This window comes from Molothrus aeneus, chromosome 23 (assembly GCF_037042795.1).
Source record: "Molothrus aeneus isolate 106 chromosome 23, BPBGC_Maene_1.0, whole genome shotgun sequence".
Lineage (NCBI taxonomy): Eukaryota > Metazoa > Chordata > Aves > Passeriformes > Icteridae > Molothrus > Molothrus aeneus.
Genome location: NC_089668.1, coordinates 1946066 through 1965163, shown reverse-complemented (window position 1 = coordinate 1965163; position 19098 = coordinate 1946066). Strand labels below are relative to the sequence as shown.

The 19098-nt window shown below is 46.3% G+C and overlaps 1 protein-coding gene across 1 annotated transcript; it reads right to left on the bottom strand.

The window, feature by feature from the left end:
• Positions 1–219: 219 nt before the first annotated feature.
• Positions 220–18626, bottom strand: HDAC1 (histone deacetylase 1). Its single transcript, XM_066564968.1, has 14 exons — positions 18532–18626; positions 13221–13333; positions 12714–12831; positions 11437–11511; positions 9094–9232; positions 7689–7830; positions 6668–6760; positions 6028–6136; positions 5037–5177; positions 3327–3435; positions 3109–3239; positions 1611–1757; positions 1297–1366; positions 220–359 (listed from the first exon to the last, which is right to left on the bottom strand). Exons 1-14 carry the CDS (start codon positions 18578–18580, stop codon positions 332–334), a joined length of 1464 nt encoding a protein of 487 aa, XP_066421065.1. The 5' UTR covers positions 18581–18626; the 3' UTR covers positions 220–331.
• Positions 18627–19098: the final 472 nt, after the last annotated feature.

The window sequence follows — 19098 nt, the reverse complement described above, 5'->3', positions numbered from 1 at the left end:
AGCTGAAATGCAGACACTACTTCTACTTCAATTATTCTTTTCCAAGGTTATTTTGGAGAAAGGCAAGGGCAGGAAGTGATTTTTGTGTTTGTAGAGCCACACCAAGGAGGGAGGTGGAAGGCAAAGGGTGAAACTCCCTGGGCACCAGAGCTGGGCTGCTCAGAATCCTCCCCTGGCTGCTCCCAGGGCTGCAGCGAGGAATAATTTACAGTTCTCCAGTCATTTGTACAATTCTATAGAAATATATACAGAAAACATATATAAAATAGAAATCCTGTGGGGAGGGGGCAGCCCAGGAGCTGAACCCACAGCAGCCAGGCAGAGCAGCCACTCAGGTGGATTTTGTCTCTTCCTTCACCCTGGGGAAGCAAAAACAAGAGAAGGATTTGGTTGAAATCGATCATTTGGGTTTGGATCTAACAGCAAGGATTAAAAGTGTTGCTTATTTGTTCATTTTCAGCTAAAATTTCATTTAATTTGGGTTTGGATGGAATAACAAGGATTAAAAGTGTTGCTTATTTGGTTGATTTTCAGCTAAAATTTAATTTAATTTAAATATATTAAAATATATTATTTTAATAGATTTAATAGTATTTAAAATATATTAATAATTATATTAAAATGTATTATTTCAATATATCTAATAATATTTAAAATATATTATTAATTATATTAAAATATATTCTTTTAATATATCTAATAATATTTAAAATATATTATTAATTATATTAAAATATATTCTTTTAATATATTTAATATTTAAAATATATTGTTAATGAAATGTTATTAATTTAACCATTAATTTAAGATTTTATGTAATTATTTTATTATTTTAATTAATCAATCTAATCATTATTAATTCAATTAATTTATGTAATTATTTTATTATTTTAAAATAATTAATCATTATTAATTCAATTAATTTATTTAACTAATGTATTATTTTGATTACTCTAATAATTATTAAGTTAATTAATTAACTTTTATTATTTTAATTAATTAATATACTCATTATTAAGTTAATTAATTCATTTCACTATTTTATTATTTTAATTAACTAATATTCATTTAATTATTATTCCTTTATAATTTAAATCTATTACCAATTATATTTAACATATTAAAAATCCGATTTTTTCATCCATTGCTGAAAGAAAGGGCAATATTTTGATTTTTCAGCCCTCTCAACACCTGCAAACTTCTCATGAGGAATTTGTGACAAATTCACCCAAATTGTCACATCAGCCCTTGAATCCTCCTAAACCCCCTGGGCATGGCAGGAGGAGCCAGGCTCACCCTTTGGGTTCTGCTGCTGCTGTTGCTGCTGCTGCTTTTTCCTCTTTTGCTTTTTCCTCTTCTTTCTCATCTGGGGGGGAAAAAAAAATCAAAATTAAATTAAAGACAAAGAGGAGGAAAAAATGAAATTAAAGACACAGAGGAGGAAAAAGTGAAATTAAAGACACAGAGGAGGAAAAAATGAAATTAAAGACACAGAGGAGGAAAAAGTGAAATTAAAGACACAGAGGAGGAAAAAATTAAAGACACAGAGGAGGAAAAAATGAAATTAAAGACACAGAGGAGGAAAACTTGCAGGCAGCTCTGCTGCTCACCTTTCTTCTCCTGCTCCTCCTTCTCCTCCTCTGCCTTCACACGTTTGGCTTTTTTGAAGTTGGCCACGTTCTTGCGGCCTCCCTCGCCCTCGTCCTCGGAGTCCGAGAATTCCTCATCACAGGAGATTCTCTTGTTGGAATTTCGGACTGGAAGGGGAGAGCACAGAGCAGATTTCAACCTCAGGAGGTTCCCAGCATTCGTTGTCTGAGTGGAGCTCACAGAAATCAGGGTGAGGGTGTGATCAAAGCACTTTTTGTGGCAGCTGATGAATCTTTGAGCTCATCCCTTCCCCACCTGCTCCAAAATCATGTGGGCAAGTGGGATTAGGCACAGTGGGATGTCCAGACCTGACACTGCCAAATCTGTCTGCCAGACCCCAGGCTGGAGAGAAAACTCAAATTTTCACACCCAGGATTCTCCCAAGGATTCTGTCCCAGCCCTCAGCAACTGCTGGAATTCTCCCTTAAAAATCCAAGTTTTTCCCATCATGGAAATCAGCGGGCAGGAGAGATCCTGCAGGGCCCTGTCCTACAGAAACCCAGCAGGGAGGTGGGCATGGATTCAAAGCAGAGAGGGTGAAAGAGGAGTGGAAACCCTGGGACAGAGCCTGAGTGAAGCCCCAGCCCCTCCCTGGGGTTTGTGGGGGATCCACGAAGCTCCAGCCCAAGGGTTTGACTCTGGGTGTCCCCACAACCCAAGGGGGCCAAATCCTTGGATTGAAACCCAACATCCTCCTCATGCAGAGCTCATGGACCCTGCTCAGCTCTGGGGTATTCCCAGTACAATTCCCAGCACAATCCCAGCACAATTCCCAGCACAATTCCATTCCCAGCACAATCCCAGCACAATCCCAGTACAATTCCCAGCACAATTCCCAGTACAATCCCAATCCCAGTACAATTCCCAGCACAATTCCATTCCCAGCACAATTCCCAGCACAATTCCATTCCCAGCACAATCCCAGCACAATCCCAGTACAATTCCCAGTACAATTCCCAGCACAATCCCAGCACAATTCCATCCCCAGCACAATTCCATTCCCAGCACAATCCCAGCACAATTCCATCCCCAATACAATTCCCAGCACAATCCCAGCACAATTCCCAGTACAATCCCATTCCCAGTACAATTCCCAGTACAATTCCATCCCCAATACAATTCCCAGCCCAATCCCATCCCCAGCACAATTCCCAGTACAATCCCATCCCCAGCACAATTCCCAGCACAATTCCCAGTACAATCCCATTCCCAGCACAATTCCCAGCCCAATCCCATCCCCAATACAATTCCCAGCCCAATCCCATCCCCAATGCAATTCCCAGTACAATCCAATTCCCAGCACAATTCCCAGCCCAATCCCATCCCCAGCACAATTCCCAGCACAATTCCCAGCCCAATCCCATCCCCAGCACAATTCCCAGCACAATTCCCAGCACAATTCCATTCCCCAGCCCAATCCCATCCCCAGCCCAGTTCTAACCCAACCCCAGCACCTACCTGAGATGCGTTTTTCAGGATCATCCTCCTCCTCATCCCCGCTGTCCTCCTGGACCGCATCCTCAGGAATTGGCTGCATCTGGACGCCAGGAGCGTGAGGGAGCATCCTCAGGTTCTCAAAGAGCCTCTGCCTAGAGCCAGCCAGGGAAGGACACTTTGTCACCAAGGGCCACCGAGGCCCCCAGCCCCCGTGGAAGGGCCGTTCCCCCGGTGCTCACTTGATTTTCTCCAGGTACTCGTTGGTGTTCTGGTTGGTCATGTTGGAGGGGCTGATGTGGAGCTTAAAGTCTGGCCCAAAGTACTCAAAGTAGTCGTTGTATGGAAGTTCTGAGGGGAAATTAATGGTAATTAACACCAGATTCTCAGCAGGGTGCAGCACTCAGGAATCCAAAAGGGAACATGCAGAGGTAAGAGAAGCCCAGCAGCAGCAGCACGGCCCTGAGTGTCACAGACACATTTTATGGAAAATCCTTTCCTTAGGATTGTTCCTCCTGAGAGGCCTCAGGAACAAAATGTAACCAATGGTTATCTGTGCTGTGGGATGCAACAGGTGCATCTGGGATTGGCCTCATGTGGTTGTTTCTAATTAATGGCCAATCACAGCCCAACTGGCTCAGTCACAAGATTTTATTATCATTCTTTTCCCTTTCCCTTTCCCTTTCCTTTCCTTTCCTTTCCTTTCCTTTCCTTTCCTTTCCCTTTCCTTTCCCTTTCCTTTCCCTTTCCTTTCCTTTCCTTTCCTTTCCTTTCCTTTCCTTTCCTTTCCTTTCCTTTCCTTTCCTTTCCTTTCCTTTCCTTTCCTTTCCTTTCCTTTCCTTTCCTTTCCTTTCCTTTCCTTTCTCCTTCTCTTCCCTTCTATTCTTTAGTATAGTTTTAGTATATAATTTTCTTTTAATATAATACAGATCATAAAATAATAAATCAGCCTTCTGAAACATGGAGTCGAGATTCTCATCTCTTCCCTTGTTGGGGTTGCCTGCAAATTCTACACCTGAGCTCTTGGGGTGTTCCAGACTGCAAGGCAGGATGGACTCTGTTACCATCTGCATGGCAGATTGCCTTGGTCAAGTGGGCAGTTTGCCTTATCTCTCTCTCTGAGTGACCACAGTCACACCTCTCTGGGAGGGGACACCTGCTGATAACAGCTCTGGAATGTCCCTGCATGGCTGATAAGAACTACAGCATCCCATTGGCAGATGGGAGCCCAGAGGGAGGAGCCAAGCATTCCTACCCGGATAGAATCTGAGATTTCAAACATTCCTTCCTGGATATAATCTGAGATTTCAAATATTCCTACCTGGATATAATATGGGGATTTCAAACATTCCTACCCAGATATAATCTGGAGATTTCACACATTCCTACCTGGATAGAATCTCAGATTTCAAACATTCCTACCTGGATGTAATCTGAGATTTCAAACATTCCTACCCAGATATAATCTGGAGATTCTGGAACACCAGCACGGCTTCTGCACTGGATTGCCCAGAGGAACAGCAGCTGCCTCTTGCCCTGGATCTGCAGAGGCAGAGACTGCACCTTTCTCCAGGATCCCTGCTCCAGCAGAACCAGCCCTGGCACTGCAGGAGGGCTGAGCCACAATTCCAATGGTTCTGCTGCCACCAGCCTGACCCACAGGGTGCCAGGCTGGGCTCTGACTCTGGCACTGTTGTTCTAGTGCACTGCATTGTTCATTTTATCTTTTTCATTTTCTTCCCTATTCAAGAACTGTTATTTCCTGCTCCCATAATTTTCCCTGAGAGCCCCTTAATTTAAAATTTATAACACTTCAGAGGGGTGGGGAGGGTTCACATTCTCCATTTCAGGGGAGGCTCCTGCCTTCCTCAGCAGCCTCCTGGCTTTCCAAAGTGAGGCAGGGGGGTCTCAGTGAGGCCAGGCCTGCCCCAGGGCTGCAGGGGGGGAGTTACCATTGGGGATCTCAGTGTCCAGAGCCACAGCAGTCTCGTAGGTCCAGCAGCGCGCCACGTTGCGGATCGTGTACCCCCCTCCTCCCAGCATCAGCATGGGCAGGTTAAAGCTCTTCACAAACTCCACACACTTGGCATGGCCTGCAGTGCAAATAAAAAGGTCACACTCGTGGTATAAATGCCAGTGTAAGAGCCAAAATGAGGGATGTGGGACTCCAGGGGCTCTCCAAATGCAGTTTATTGTATCCAAAATGCAGTTTATTGTATCCAAGAGGTTCCAGCAGTCCAGGGTGGTGGGTGACAGAGCCTGTGCCTACAGCTGTCAGCTCCAGCTGCAGGCAGGCCTGGAGACCCTTTGGGTTTGGTCACAATGCATTCTATACTTTTATTTTGGTCACAATGCATTCTATACTTTTCTTTAGGTCACAATGCATTCTATACTTTTCTTTAGGTCACAATGCATTCTATACTTTTCTTTGCTGAGCATCTCAACACAGCAGAACCAATCTATACCTGAACTTTTATCTACAGCCTATCATAACTGCTGTAATTACCATATTCATGTTACTGTTCTCCAATCACTAACAGTCAGTGCATTGCAGTTTAAGGTAGAAGTTGGTTTTCAGTTTTCTTGCATTCTGAGAGCATTTTCTCCTTGCCTCATTTTCTGCCTTGTTTGCCTGTGCTCTCTTTCTGCTTGTTAAAAACATCTTCTTGTTTGGGGTGGGTTTATCCTTTGCTCTAAGCCATAAAAACCCCTCATAATAACTCACACCCCCTTTGCCTCCTTGGTTATCCAGTCAGACTGGCTCAGCAATTCTTTTCTTCTATACCAGAACTTGCTTCCATCTCTATTCCTTCATCAGACTCTACATTTAAAAATCTTTCTGCCAAGCACACACATCTGTGAGACTTTTTTGTCAAACTTTCATCCTTCCCAACATGCCAGCTTTTCCATGGCATTCCTGCTGAGCAGCAGCTCAGCTCCTACCTTTGATGGTGAGGTTGAAGCAGCCCAGCCTGTCCCCAGACAGGGAATCAGAGCCACACTGCAGGACGACAGCGCTGGGCTGGAACGTCTCCATCACCTTGGAGATCACCTAAAAAACAAAGGCTCTGTCACCCCCCTGCCCACAGGCCACTGTCACAGCAGCACAGTGACAGCCAGGCGTGTCAGGCCATGCCTGCTGCTCCCACAGCTGGGACAGAGCCTGAGGTGAAGCTCCAGCCCCTCCCTGGGGTTTGTGGGGGATCCACAAAGCTCCAGCCCAAGGGTTTGACTCTGGGTGTCCCCACAACCCAAGGGGGCCAAATCCTTGGATTGAAACCCAACATCCTCCTCATGCAGAGCTCATGGACCCTGCTCAGCTCTGGGCTTTTCCACAATTCAATCCCCAGCACAATTCAATCCCCAGCACAATTCAATCCCCAGCCAACACTGGGGCTCTCACACCCAGGAGCTCCCACACAGACCCCGATTGTTCTGGGGGGAGAACAGAGCCCTTGGTTGAACCTTGTCCCATTAAAAAAAAAAAAAAATCCCACAAAAACTCAATAAAATCCCCTAAAGAATGGCCCTGAGGACAAAGTGGGAGCACAGAGGATCCCTGAGCAGAGGAGGTTTCACTCACAGGTTTGAAAATGGCTTCGTAGGACTCGTCGTCGATGCCGTCCCGCAGGGGATAATTGACAGCGTAGTATTTCCCTTTGCCTGCCCCAATGTCCTGCGGGTTGAGAGAGCAGAACTGAGCTCACCAGAAACCCAAATCCTGCCCCAAACTGGGAAAGGAAGCTTGGAACCCAGCCTCATCCAGATATTAAGCCAGAGTAATTAATATTGTTAAATATTAACGATTTACTGCAGACACGAGCAGCAGGCAGCTGGGCTGGGCTGGGCAGGGCAGTCACTGAATTTATTCAGTCACTGAATTCTGCTTTTAAATAAAAATAAAATATTCTGCACTAAAATATTATATATTTTAAGGTTTTTATCACGTTCACAGACAAGTGGTTTATTAAAAATTGGGTTTTTTTTTCATTTATGGTGCAGCACCAAGTTCTTGGTAGGGCTGAAAAAATACAAATCCCATGTGAAAGATGAGAGGATTTAGACCAAAAAAAAAATCACAATTCTTGTAAAAATCCCTTAAAAATAAGTAAAGAACCTTTCACCCCTGAGAACAGAAGTTCTGGTAATGTCACAAGTCACAGGTGACACTCTGAGTCACTGCAGGAAGTGCCAATAAAAATCCACTCCCTCAGAAACCTTCACCAAGAGTTTGTGTCACCAAGCTGGGGCTGCAAAGCCACCAAAATGTCACATTTGGAGTCATTTTTGTGAGCACAACCCCACCAGAGAGACTGAGAGCGAAGATTTGGCTTTAAAAAATGATCATCCACCCCTCTGCCCTCAGCAAATGGGTGTCACACAGGGACAGGGTGGAAAAGCTGGAAAAAAACCCAAAAAAAAAAAGGAAAAAAATCCCCAAAAAGCTGGAAAAAAACCCCAAAAAAGCTGGAAAAAAAAAACCAAAAAAGCTGGAAAAAACCCCCAAAAAGCTGGAAAAAAAAAACCAAAAAAGCTGGAAAAAATCCCCAAAAAAGCTGGAAAAAAAAAAACCCCAAATCTCCTGGGAATTTGGTGGCTCTCACCCTCAGGTCCCCAGTTCCTGGGAAATATTCTCCATATTTGTGGAAGGACACGGTCATGACCCTGTCTGTGGTGTAAAAAGCCTCCTCCACCCCATCCCCGTGGTGGATGTCGATGTCAATGTACAGCACTCGCTGGTGGTACCTGGAAAAAATCAGAATATTGCATTTATTTATGGGAAAAACTGCCTCCAGAGCAGGGAATTCAGGCCAGGATCTACAGGGGAAGGGACAGCAGTGGGACAGAAAATCAAGTGACTTTTGCTGCTGAGTTTGGTTCAGATTCAGCCAATAAATTGGATTTTTATGCACTTTTTTTTCTGCACATTTTTCTGCACATTTTTCTGCCCAAGCCTCCCACAGCGAGGTTTGCCTGGAGCCAGAGGCTGTCACACAGCCATGAGTGGGACAAAGAACAGCAGCAAAATAATGTGACACCCAAAAACCCCAAAAATCCTCTGCTCCTGCTGAGGCAAACCCTGCCCTGGTGGAATTCCAAATTCCCTCTCTTATTTCAGGGGCAGCCCTGAATCCATGAATTTCCCTGTGCCAGGGAGAGCCCAGCTACTGCTGGGGGAGAAATAAATCCCAGAGGAGCTGGGATTGATTTACAATCCCCCCAAATTAGAATTTAATTAATTTACAATAAATGTAATATAATTTTTATAATATTTATAATAATATTATAATGAGTATATTTATGGTAATAGTAAAAATATTATAATTATTTCTAATAAAATAGATAACTATAGTACATAATAATCTGTATTATAATGATTATAATTGTATATCTTATATATTATATTATGCATATTATTATATATTTTTCTAAATGTTATGCTGTGTAATGTTATAGTATATTATAGTATATATTATATATTTATTATATTATAATATATAATATTACATTATATCACATTGTATCATATTATATATTATACATTATACATTATATATTATATGTTATAAAATATCATATATTATATATAATATATAATATAATGTCATGGCATGGCATATACTATATTATATTATATTATATTTTGCATATTATATATTATCATATTATCATATATTATATATTATATTATATAATGTCATGGCATGGCATATACTAAATTATTATATATTATATATTATATGTTATATATTATATATTATATGTCACATATTATATATTATATATTATATATCGTATATTATATATTATATATCACATATTATATATCACATATTATATATCACATATTATATATTATATTCCCAAACATTTTGGAGTTTTTTTTTTCCAAAATCCCTTTTGGGAGAGAGGGGAGCAGAGCCCAAAAAAACCAGAAAAAAACCCAGAATAAATGAAAAATGCTGAGGAGAAGCAGTGAGGAAGAGGAGGCAGAGGCGCTGCCCGTACTTGAGGAGCTCCAGGATGGCCAGCACGATGTCGTTGACGTAGCAGAACCCAGAGGCTTCTGATTTCTTGGCGTGGTGGAGACCTCCAGCCCAGTTGACTGCAATGTCTGTCTGCTGCTTGTTCAGCTTCACAGCACTGGCTGGGGGAGGAAATCCCACACAGGTTAAAGCAGGAGGGAAAAACCTCACACAGAGCCTGAGGGGAAGCTCCAGCTCCTCCCTGGGGTTTTTGGGGGCTCTGCTCCAGGGTTTGACTCTGGATGTCCCCACAAACCAAGGGAAAATGGGAAATATTTCTCATCCCTTCCCACTTTGGCCTCAGAGCAGGAAAATCCCCACAAACCCAGCTGGGGTCACACTGGAGACAATCTGGGTTTCTCAGAGCCCTGAGCAGAGCAAGGTTTGAGGAGGAAATCCCACACAGGTTAAAGCAGGAGGGAAAAACCTCAAACAGAGCCTGAGGGGAAGCTCCAGCTCCTCCCTGGGGTTTTTGGGGGCTCCAGAAACTCAGGGGGTGAGTTTCTCCAAGGTGTCTCCAAAAATCAAGGGAAAATGGGAAATATTTCTCATTTTTTCCTCAGAGCAGGAAAATCCCCAAAAATCAGCACCCAGCTGGGGTCACACTGAGACAATCTGGGTTTCTCAGAGCCCTGAACAGAGCAAGGTTTGAGGAGGAAATCCCAATTACAAGAAATTAAGGCAGGAGGGAAAACCTCAAACACAGCCTGAGGTTGAAGCTCCAGCTCCTCCCAGGGGTTTTTGGGAGCTCCAGAAACTCAAGGGGTTTTTGGGGGCTACCTGCTCCAGGGTGTCTCCAAAAATCAAGGGAAAATGGGAAATGTTTCTCATTTTTTCCTCAGAGCAGGAAAATCCCCAAAAATCAGCACCCAGCTGGGGTCACACTGAGATAATCTGGGTTTCTCAGAGCCCTGAACAGGGCAAGGCTTGAGGAGGAAATCCCACACAGGAGGAAATCCCAATTACAAGAAATTAAGGCAGGAGGGAAAAGCCTCAATCAGAGCCTGAGGTTGAAGCTCCAGCTCCTCCCTGGGGTTCTGGGGGCTCCAGAAACCCCTGGAGTTTTTGGGGGATTCACAAAGGTCCTGCTCCAGGGTTTGACTCTGGATGTCCCCATAAACAAAGGGAAAATGGGAAATATTTCCCACTTTTGCCTCAGAGCAGGAAAATCCCCACAAACCCAGCACCCAGCTGGGCTCACCCTGAGATAATCTGGGTTTCTCAGAGCAGAGCAAGGTTTGAGGAAGAAATCCCACACAGGTTAAAGCAGGAGGGAAAACCTCAAACAGAGCCTGAGGTTGAAGCTCCAGCTCCTCCCTGGGGTTTTGGGGGACTCCTGCTCCAGGGTTTGACTCTGGATGTCCCCATAAATCAAGGGAAAATGGGAAATATTTCTCATCTTTTTTTCCCAGTTTTGACTGGGAATCAAAGGTTTGATCCTGGATGTCCCCATAAACCAAAGGGAAATGGGAAATATTTCTCATCCTTTCCCACTTTTGCCTCAGAGCAGGAAAATCCCCACAAACCCAGCACCCAGCTGGGGTCACCCTGGTTTCTCAGAGCCCTGAGCAGAGCAAGGTTTGAGCTGAGATTTGTTCAGGTCATGGAGTGAAAATGCACCCAGAGGAAGTTCCCCTACCCCAGCCCCTTCCACCAACTTTGTGCACGTTCTGGAACCTGCCAGGATCCCAATAAATCAGGAATTCTGTGGAATTCTGCAGCCCTGGGAGCAGAGAGAGCACAGAGCTGCTTCAGAAGCTGCTACAGTCAGTGCTGGGCTGCTGCTGGCACAGGAAATCCAGGCTGGAGGTGTCACTGTGGCAGCAGCAGCCACAGAGCTCAGGCTGTGCACACAAACAGCTCTGCTGGGACTTGTGAGAAAATAAAAAAAAAAACCAAAATTTCAATGTTCCAGCTCTCAAACCTTTCAGTTTCTGCTTTGCCTCATGTCCAGAGTTGGTGGGTTTTTTTAAAACAGCACCTAAGCCACACTGGTCTTTCCTTTTCAGGTTGTGCCTGCTCAGAGTGAGACTTTTACAACTTTTATTTGAATGTAAAGCTCAGGTTGATTTTTTTTTTATTCAACTGTGCTGTTGTGGTTTTGTTTTAACTCTTGAACTCTTTCTGTTTTGTTTTAACTCACTGGTGTTGTTACAGAGCTCCTCACTCCTTCAGGGAGGTAACCCAAATTAGTGATTAACAAATGAAAAGGGATTCAACAGACAGAGAGCTTGGAGAAACCTGGATTTCATCATTAAATCAGCAATAGGTTCACAGAGACAGAAAATAAAACACAATAAAAAATCCACAGGATTTGTGATCTTACCAACAGAGCCTCCAGCAGAGAGCTGACAGAACTCAAAGAGCCCATCAAACACAGGGCAGTCCTCCCCAACATTAACTGGAAGAGAATGGGAAAAAAAAATCATTAAAATAAAAGCAGAAATAAAATCAGAATTTTACACCAATATTTGGATTTGTAAAGTGGCCAAAAGCGTTAAAGAAAATGCAGAGATCAAATGATGCAATGGAAATGTGTGGCTGACACTTTGCACACTCCTTTGACTTCAAATCCCACAGCTTTGGCTTCTCAGCACTACTGGAGTTTTAGCCTCAATAAATTTTTGCTGTAATTAATTCCACTATTAAAAATAGTCACTCATTACCAGAAATTAAACTTCAGGCCCTTTGATTTACTCTGCCCAAGCCTGGCATGCCAAAATGGAATTAGAGACTGCTCCAGCAGGTTTTGTTGAAGAAAAGCTCTGTCCTTTGCATGTTTCATTTTCACATTTTGACTTTTGCTGGAATAACAAACAGTGCAGAAAACACTGAGCACCAGAGAGAGCTGAGTGTTCATGAGCTGTGGCTGCTCCAGGGGTAAACAGGTCACTTTGGGTACAAAAATCCATTTTGCTGGATGTCATTTGGTGGATTAAAGAACATCATGGGCTGGGGGGAGGCTTTCAGTGTGTATTAATCACGAACCTCGTGCAGAAATATCTGTCCCCTTCAGCTCTCAGGGGGTTTCCAAGAGTGAAATGTTGTTTAAATGAAGCTTGAGCTCTCCCCACTGGTTGTCAGGGCTGGTTAGAAATTTATTTTGCCATAAAAACATCAGCTCAGAGTGGCTGAGACACCAAAGCCAGGGTTTTGTGCCATTAAAGAGCTGCTCCGTGGATTGGAGAGGTTGGAATAAGAAATTAACCCATAAAATCATCAGGTATTGATGAGTATCTCACCCTGCCCTGAAAATCCTTCAGATTTGGGGTAGAATTGAGGATTTGGGGCTTTTTTAATTTGCTGGTTTTAAATTTGCTGGTTTTAAACCAACTCTTCTGGTTGAAGATGAGCACAAACACAAACTCCACACAGGTCAGAAATGGAGCAATTCTGTCATCTCCAACCAGGAAAGAAATTTAGGCAACAAAAAAACCCCCCCAAAATACAACCAGGTGAGAGGATTTCCCTCAGCTCCTTGAGCTGGGGAGTGGGACCTGGTTTTAAATTCTTTATTCACCAGAAAAATCCCCCCCAAAAAAAAAAAAGCAAAGTCAGAAATTTATCCCAAACTTCCAGGTTTTCAGCTGCAGCATCACTCACATCTCTGCATCTGCTTGCTGTACTCAGACATGTTGTCAGGGCGGATGGACCTCAGGAATTTGATGTAATCATCGCTGTGGTACTTGGTCATCTCCTCTGCATTGGCCTTGTGGGGGCGCTGCAAGGACAGCAACACAGCAAGGCTGCTTTGGGATTTGCTTTGGGATTGATTCCCTCCCCAGCTCCCATTTCCAGTTCCCATTTCCCCCCAGGAACTGTGAAAAGTATCAAAGCAGCAGTGCTAAGGGAGAAAAAGTGAATTTGAAAGGTAAGAATGGCACTGTTGGTGAGTGTTACATAGGCAGACGTGGAAATAAATTTAATTTCAAGGATTAAAATCAGTTTTGCTGTCTGCAAAGCCTCTCTGAAGCACAGAACCCCTCACTTTCTGAGAAGAAACCAGAAATGCACCAACACAATGGATTGGGGTTTGTTCCTTTCCTCCCAGAGAAAAGCTCCACAATTAAAGCATGAAACATCAATTATGACATCCAATAATGAGCTTACATAGATCTCCATCTTCCTGTAGAGGCCATAATTGAGCAGGAGGTTGTGGGTCATGCGGATCCTGTGGGGTTTCATGGGATGTCCTTGGCCATAATAATAATTCCCAACATCCCCTGGAAGCAGAAAGGAGTTTGTCAGCAATTCCTGCAGGGGGAATCATCAGCTCCTCTGGGATTTGTTTCTCCTCCAGCAGTGACTGGGATTTCCCACCTTCCTGGCACAGGGAAATCCATGGATTCAGGGTTTTCACCCTCAAATTTCAGACAGGGAATTTGGAATGCCACTAGAGGAAAGGGGCTGGAATTGGATCAGTGCTGCTGGATCATCTCCCAACCCAAACCATCCCATGGCTGCCAACCCAAACCATTCCACAGCTCCCAATCCAAACCATTCCATGGCTCCCAAACCATTCCACGGCTCTGAACCCAAACCATCCCATGGTTCTGAATCCAAACCATCCCATGGCTGCCAACCCAACCCATTCCATGGCTCTGAACCCAAACCATTCCATGGCTCTGAACCCAAACCATTCCATGGCTCCCAAACCATTCCATGGCTCTGAACCCAAACCATTCCATGGCTCTGAACCCAAACCATTCCATGGCTCTGAATCCAAACCATTCCATGGCTCTGAATCCAAACCATTCCATGGCTCCCAATCCAAACCATTCCATGGCTCTGAACCCAAACCATTCCATGGCTCTGAATCCAAACCATCCCATGGCTCTGAATCCAAATCATTCCATGGCTCCCAGCCCAAACCATCCCATGGCTCTGAATCCAAACCATCCCATGGCTCTGAATCCAAACCATTCCATGGCTCTGAATCCAAACCATTCCACAGCTCCCAATCCAAACCATTCCACAGCTCCCAATCCAAACCATTCCATGGCTCTGAACCCAAACCATTCCATGGCTCCCAATCCAAACCATTCCATGGCTCCCAAACCATTCCATGGCTCTGAATCCAAACCATTCCATGGCTCCCAATCCAAACCATTCCATGGCTGCCAACCCAAACCATTCCATGGCTCCCAATCCAAACCATTCCATGGCTCCCAATCCAAACCATTCCATGGCTCCCAACCCAACCCATTCCATGGCTCCCAACCCAAACCATCCCATGGCAGTGCAGAGGAAGAATCTCCAAGATTGGGAATCTCCAGGGATATCCATGGATTCAGGGCTGCCCCTCAAATCTGAGCCAGGGAACTTGGAATGCCACCAGTGCAAGGTGTCCCTGCCTTTGGAAAGGGGCTGGATCATCTCCCAGCCCAACCCATGGCATGGCTGGGGCAGTGCAGGGGAGGAATCCTGCCAGCTTTGGGCTCAGAGGGGCTCAGGGCTCAGTGCCAGGGATGTTCTCCCAAATTTGGGGTCAGAGGGGCTCAGGGTTTAGTGCCAGGGCTGTTTCCCAGGTTTGAGCTCAGAGGATCTCAGTCCCAGGGAAGTTTCCCAGGTTTAGGGTCAGGGCTCAGTTCCAGGGATGTTTCCCAGGTTTAGGGTCAGGGTTTAGTGCCAGGGCTGTTTCCCAGGTTTAGGGTCAGTGCTCAGTCCCAGGGATGTTTCCCAGGTTTGGGGTCAGGGTTTAGTGCCAGGGCTGTTTCCCAGGTTTGGGCTCAGAGGATCTCAGTTCCAGGGATGTTTCCCAGGTTTGGGGTCAGTCCCAGGGATGTTTCCCAGGTTTGGGGTCAGGGTTTAGTGCCAGGGCTGTTTCCCAGGTTTGGGCTCAGAGGATCTCAGTTCCAGGGATGTTTCCCAGGTTTGGGGTCAGTCCCAGGGATGTTTCCCAGGTTTAGGGTCAGGGCTCAGTCCCAGGGATGTTTCCCAGGTTTAGGGTCAGGGCTCAGTTCCAGGGATGTTTCCCAGGTTTGGGGTCAGTCCCAGGGATGTTTCCCAGGTTTAGGGTCAGGGCTCAGTCCCAGGGATGTTTCCCAGGTTTAGGGTCAGGGCTCAGTTCCAGGGATGTTTCCCAGGTTTGGGGTCAGGGCTCAGTTCCAGGGATGTTTCCCAGGTTTGGGGTCAGTTCCAGGGATGTTTCCCAGGTTTAGGGTCAGTGCCAGGGATGTTTCCCAGGTTTGGGGTCAGTCCCAGGGATGTTTCCCAGGTTTAGGGTCAGGGCTCAGTCCCAGGGATGTTTCCCAGGTTTGGGGTCAGTCCCAGGGATGTTTCCCAGGTTTGGGGTCAGTCCCAGGGCTGTTTCCCAGGTTTAGGGTCAGGGCTCACACCCAGGGATGTTTCCCAGGTTTGGGGTCAGTGCCAGGGATGTTTCCCAGGTTTAGGGTCAGGGCTCAGTCCCAGGGATGTTTCCCAGGTTTGGGGTCAGTCCCAGGGATGTTTCCCAGGTTTGGGGTCAGTCCCAGGGATGTTTCCCAGGTTTAGGGTCAGAGCTCACTCCCAGAGATGTTTCCCAGCCCCAGCAGGAGCCCTGCAGTTCATCCCAGCTCAGGGAGTGACTCAGCCCAGGAACACCCAGCCTGAGCCTCACTTTCCTCCTGTTTACCCAAGGGAAATGGGATCCAGGGAACTCTGAACTCTGCAAACACCACCCAGCTCTGCTTTTACAGCCCCACTCTTCTTTTCACCCCTTTTTATTCCTTCCAATCCCCCCAGAGCATTCCCAGCCACCCCTCAGGAATTCTTTTACAGCCCCAAAGTCCCCTCCTGATGTGGATTTCCTGCTCCAAACTGAGAAATGGGATTTTTACCCCACCTCCTTTCCCTGGGGCGCTCATTTCCCTGAAATTCCCAGCAATTTCCCTTTCAGATTTCACCTTTGGCTGCAGGGAGCAGGAATCTCTCCCAAGCCTCATTTTCCTGGGGAAGCAGAGCAAGCTGTTCCTGCTCCTTTTGGGAAGCAGGAGCTCCAATCCAGTCTGGCCAGTGACTCAGAGAGCAGAATTCAGATTTCATCAGCACCCTGCACCTTCAGCACAAGCAGTTTTCCCTCCTCTGGCCACGGATGGATTTTCAGGAGATGCCAGAAGTGCAAATCCCACATTCAGGCAAATCTGCTCCTGTTTGTGGAGCTCTGGGGGAATGTTCTTTCACTAAACAGATTTTTTTTTTTTTTTTAATCTAAATACTTTTTTTTTTTTCCCCACTGGAAATAATTCCATTTTCTGAAATGTTGCCAATCCACACCGTGCCACTTTCAGGGATGTATTTTACCACCTCAAAAATCAAAATTTGGGGGAACTTTCAAGAGATATTTGAGGTTCTGCAGAGAGAAAATACAAGCAGAGAACTCAGTGAAGCTTTTTTAAAAAATCCCCATTTTTGAATGGGCCAAGGCTGAGCTCGTGTTCCCTGTGCTGAGCACATCCCTGGATGTCAGAGCAGATTAAAAAGTGTGAATTTAGCAGGATCTGCTGGGGTTAAATCCCTCCAAAGGCAGCTCTGAAAGGAGAAATTCCATCCAAAGCTTCCCTCACACCCCAATTCCTTCATCCCATAAAATTCAGGGAATTCTCACCAGCAGGTTGGGCTGTTTTAACCTCCCAGGGTGGAAAAAAACGAACAAATGATTTATTTCCTCTCAGTTTTTTTACCCCCTCAGCTGTGGATGTTCAAAAGCTGCTCAGAAATGAACAGTGAAAAAGCAAAAAAAAAAAATTTAAAAATCACCAAAAAAAAAGGCACTAAAAGTTAAAAATATTAAAGGCACTAAAAGTTAAAAAATAATAAAAAAAAAGGCACTAAAATCTCACCACAAAGTATGGAACTCACATTTGTGAAATTCTTGTGCAGCAAAGACCTGCAGGGCAGCAGCAGCATTTCAAACAAAACAGCTGCTCTTATTTCATATTTCAGATAGAATTAAATGCCTTTAAAAATTAGAACCCAGCAGGGCTGAAAATCTCCCATTTAAGGGGGGAAAAAATCACATTTTAGAGGGAAAAAAATCACATTTTAGAGGGGAAAAAATCACATTTCAGAGGGAAAAAATCACACATTTTTAGAGGGAAAAAATCACATTTAAAGGGAAAAAATCACAATTTAGAGGGAAAAAAAATCACATTTTTAGAGGGAAAAACCCCACATTTTTAGAGGGAAAAAATTATATTTTTAGAGGGGAAAAAAATCACATTTTTAGAGGGAAAAAAATCACATTTTTAGAGGGAAAAAAAACCCCACATTTTTAGTGGGAAAAAATCATATTTTTAGAGAGAAAAAAAAATCACATTTTAGAGGGAAAAAAATCATATTTTAGAGGGGAAAAAAATAGGATAGGATTTTCTCCTGCACTGGGCACATCCTTTGAGGGGGAAAAAGCAGCAAGAAGAAGTTTTTATTTGATTTCAGAGGATTGCACAAGGTCTCTGACACAGGGGGAGCCCAGAGCCAGTGAAAAAGGAGCAGGGGAAGGGAGAGGGGCAGGACTGGGATTTCTCAGCCCCACAGGACACCCAGGGAAGGGTTTGGGATTTTTCTGCTGCTCAGGGAGCCCCAAAAGGAGCCAGAGCTGAAGGACGTTCCTGGCTCCCTGCACACACAGCCAGCCCGGCTCCCAAATCCTTTTTGTCCCCTCCTGACCCCAAAGCGCTGTCCCAGGAGTGGCTCAGTCTCCTCAGAGCCCGTCCAGCACCTCCCCAAAATCCTCCTCCAGCATCTCAGTCCCCAAAGCCTCTCCTGGCCTCGAGCCCCTCTCACCAACCTGGACATTTCCCTGCCTTTCCCATCTCCCAAATCCCCAAATCGCCACATTTCCCCATCTCCCAAAACCCCAAATTTCCCCATCTCCCTGATCTTCTCCCAAATCCCCAGATCTCCCTATTTCCCCATCCCATCCCCCTGATCTTCCCCTAAATCCTCACATTTCCTCATTCCCCTGATCTTCCCCCGAATTCCCAGATCTTCCCATTTCCTCACCCCCCGTGATCTTCCCCCAAATCTCCCCCTTTCCTCATCCCACACGCCCAATCTTCCCCTCTCATCCCATTCTCCTCCCCAGTGCTCCCCACATCCCTGCCATGCCCTCCCACACTACCCTTGATCCCCTTGCCCTGACCTCCCCTGCCCATCAATACCCCCAAGATCCATCCCCAAACCTTTAAACCCCCCCTCACCTCCATGACCCCAATGATCCCCCATTCCCAACCTCTCATCCCACCCCCAGCACCCCCATCCTCCCTCAGTGACCCCATTACCCTCACCCCCCCTCCCCATTCCCCCTCAGTGACCCCTCGCCCTCACCCCCCCCATTCTCCCCTCACCTCTCAACCCCGCCCCCTCAGCCCCCCACTCCCCCCCGCCCTGGGACGGCTCTCCCGCGGCCCGGCGGCCCCGGCGGGTGCCCGCAGCCCCTCACCATCGTAGTAGTAGCAGACTTTGCGCTTCGTGCCCTGCGTCAGCGCCATTTTCCTGCCTCCCCTCACAGCGCCCGACCCGCCGCCGCGCCGCGCAACCAACCCTGCCCGCCCCGGGCCCGCGGCCCCGCCTCCCGCGCCGTTTCGTCCAATCGCAGCTCTCCGTTCCGCCCCCTCTCGCCAGCTGACCAATCGCAAGCCGCAGCGGCACCTAGCAAGTTAGGCTGAGCGCCGGGGGAGCTTGGGCTGTACCACTGAGGCGGGGAACGGGGGGGGGAGGATGTACCATCGCTGAGGGGTGTCCAGGTGGGCGGGGAGGAACCATTCCCTGAGGTGGGGGGTTAAGGGGGGGCTGAACCATCCTAGGGGAGGGGGGACCCCAGGGCAGGGGGTGGGCGAGGGAGGGTCTGGGGGGGCTCCCAGGGCTGAGGTGGGGTCAGGGGGGTCCCAGGGGCTCCCCGGGCTGGGTTGGTGCGAGTGGGGTCCGTGTACCCCCAGTGGGGTCCGTGCGCCGCGGGCATCACCCCACATACCCCATCCCATGGCAGTCCGGCCCTGCGAGGCCCCCA